This window comes from Chiloscyllium plagiosum, unplaced genomic scaffold (assembly GCF_004010195.1).
Source record: "Chiloscyllium plagiosum isolate BGI_BamShark_2017 unplaced genomic scaffold, ASM401019v2 scaf_60325, whole genome shotgun sequence".
In the NCBI taxonomy this organism is placed as follows: domain Eukaryota; kingdom Metazoa; phylum Chordata; class Chondrichthyes; order Orectolobiformes; family Hemiscylliidae; genus Chiloscyllium; species Chiloscyllium plagiosum.
The window spans coordinates 1-2,675 of record NW_025183663.1 but is presented as its reverse complement, the minus strand read 5'-3'; the positions used below and the strand labels follow the sequence as shown (position 1 = coordinate 2,675).

Below are 2,675 nucleotides of genomic sequence, written 5' to 3'. Positions count from 1 at the left end.
AGCTCAACTGTTTTATTAGCTAGTAATATGTTTCAACTTTGATTTTAGTTTTATCTGCTTGTGAATGAATGTAGGAATAAAGGGAGCTAACTTCCAGTTGAATTTGTTGTTTTTTTAAACAAAATACATGCAACTATCATGTGAAACAGACCTGAAGCTACTCAAATTTACTTCCAAAGAAGCTATTCAGCAAAATAAATATCCCAAGATGCGTATGTGTCCATGTTTAAGCAGAACCTCATGTAAAGACATGATCCCATGTGTTCGGGCTGTCCAAGCTGATACCAGGATCCAGTCTCAGCCTCCAGCAGGAAACCAACCCGCGGAAGCTGTAAGTCTGCCCCTTCCGATGGCCATATAAATCCTGGGCACTGGACCGTAATTCAACACTCCTGGGTCGGCTCTGTTTAGAAAGATCTTAGCAGAAACACTTCCCACAAGTTATCAGAATGATTGTGTCGACACTTTTTCTCAGTTTGTTACTGACTTTCTTATCATGTGAGTGTTTTTTGTTCAAGTCTCTCTTTGTGACTGTCTCAATGTTAGTCTACGGCAGGAATGTAAAAGACTCAGCCATCAATTCACCAACATTAATGCTCATGGTTTATTTGTTTTCTTTTTAAAGGTGTCCAATCGGAGGTTGTTTTGACCCAGCCAGAGGCAGAGACTGGCCGTCCCGCAGGCAGCCTGAAACTGACCTGTAAAACCAGCGGGTTCGATCTTGGCAGCTACGACATGTACTGGGTCCGACAGGTTCCCGGACAGGGTCTGGAGTGGCTGCTGTACTACTATAGTTCATCCAGCAGTAACTATGCACCAGCGATTAAGGGTCGATTTACTGCGTCCAAAGACACTTCAAACAACATTTTCGCGTTGGACATGGAGAACCTGAAGATCGAAGACACCGCCATCTATTACTGTGCAGGAGACCACACCGAGAGGAACCAGGGCTGGACCCGTTCAAAAACAGCTCGAGGGAACATTTTGTCAATTCCATCATAAACTGACGGTCAGTAAGAGTTTTATATGCAATTAAACCAACTGCGATCTGAAGCAGACCTCAGGCTGCCTCTTACAAAACTATCAAAGAGGAAATGTACCATTTAAACTAGCAAACTGCTGACACAATGGGACAATGTTTTGGGCATGTCATATGTACTGCTAACACTTCCATCAATTAAATGCTCTGACAAAATGTTAGTTTTAATATATCTGACAGCTCAGGAAATCACTGCTAATTGTTATGTCAACTATGGCATTAATTCTAAACATGATCAGTACTAAATGGCTCTTTCAAATGAAAATTGAGACCTCGAGTAAAGAACAGAGAATGAGTGTACTTGTCTACATCATTGTGATACTACAGTGGGTCACAGCGTTGTGCACAGCGACATCCTCATACAAAAACCACTGACAAGTGTTTATCTCAAATTGGTGATTTCTACCATGGCAGGAGCGAGAAATAATGTGAGATGCAATTTAAACGCAATCCAGTATGCTAGTTTGTACAAATGTATAATTTTTCTACCTTCTTCGTGTTGATTGTCAAGTTCAATGCAGACCAAACCTGGAAAAGTATTCCAAACTTTCAAAATACAATGGATCGTAAAAGCTGGAATAACACACTGAATCATTTTTAGAGGAGTCTGATCACTGCTTTCTAGGAAGTGAAGAAATTCTCTGCATTTTACAGTTTACAGTCTGTCATAGTATTTGACACAACGAACCTGAAGATCGAAGACACACACAACGTGTCTCACAGTGATATAGCTGGAGTGACACTGCAATTATGACCAATACAAAAACCTACTCAGCCTCCATTGTTTGAAACTAGTCAGTGATTACTTCGACAAACCGTCTTAACTTGCACTGCAGTATTAGTTCTGTGCGGTTTAATGCCAGTATCACTATTTAATTTGTGAAAGTGTTGGGTAATTATCGATACCCCAGTTGGGGATTTTGAGAATCAGCTCATGTGTTACTCTGAAAAGCTGAAATAACACTGAATCATTTTTAGAGGAGTCTGAATCACTGCTTTCTAGGAAGTGAAGAAATTCTCTGCATTTTACAGTTTACAGTCTGTAATAGTATTTGACAGAACGTGTCTGAATGTAACACTGTGACTATCTTGATTACTGGGGCCAAGGGACCATGGTGACAGTGACTTCAGGTCAGACCCTTGAACTTTCTTAGTGACTTTTTAAAAACTTTCTATTCATGTGACTAATTTCTGAATTAAATGAAACTCAGATTCTGTGCTGAGTTTGGTTTGGTTCAGATTGATTTTTGTTCAGACTGATTACGGACTTCAGTTAAGGCTCAGCAAATAGTTACAATGGGGATGATGGAGTCAGTTACTCGGTGTATCTCTTTTTTTGATCAGATGGTCTTTCTGTGTGGCTGGGTTACTTGAAACACCTAATGTCTCTTAATCAGTCAGCTATAAATAATGTTTAATGTCAGTGACACCCTGACTGTGAGTTTTATTATCAACAACAAACGCTAAGAATTCAAAGATGTTCGAGATATTACTAAACATGATTAAAATATGCCAAAATGTCATTATTCACTTCGTGAATATATGTTCTTACCCTGATTATATTTTTTCATTTATTTTGTTAATTTTGTTGATGACAAGCAGGTCATAAAATTTTCTTGCGGTGCTATATTGCATT

General features: G+C 39.2%; 1 gene segment (V, D, J or C); it reads left to right on the top strand.

Annotated features, from left to right (window-relative positions):
- Positions 1 to 400: 400 nt before the first annotated feature.
- LOC122545496 lies at positions 401 to 2,208 on the top strand. The segment is given in 4 exon segments: positions 401 to 498; positions 626 to 930; positions 1,770 to 1,778; positions 2,122 to 2,208. Coding segments are annotated over 4 exon segments (435 nt in total).
- Positions 2,209 to 2,675: the final 467 nt, after the last annotated feature.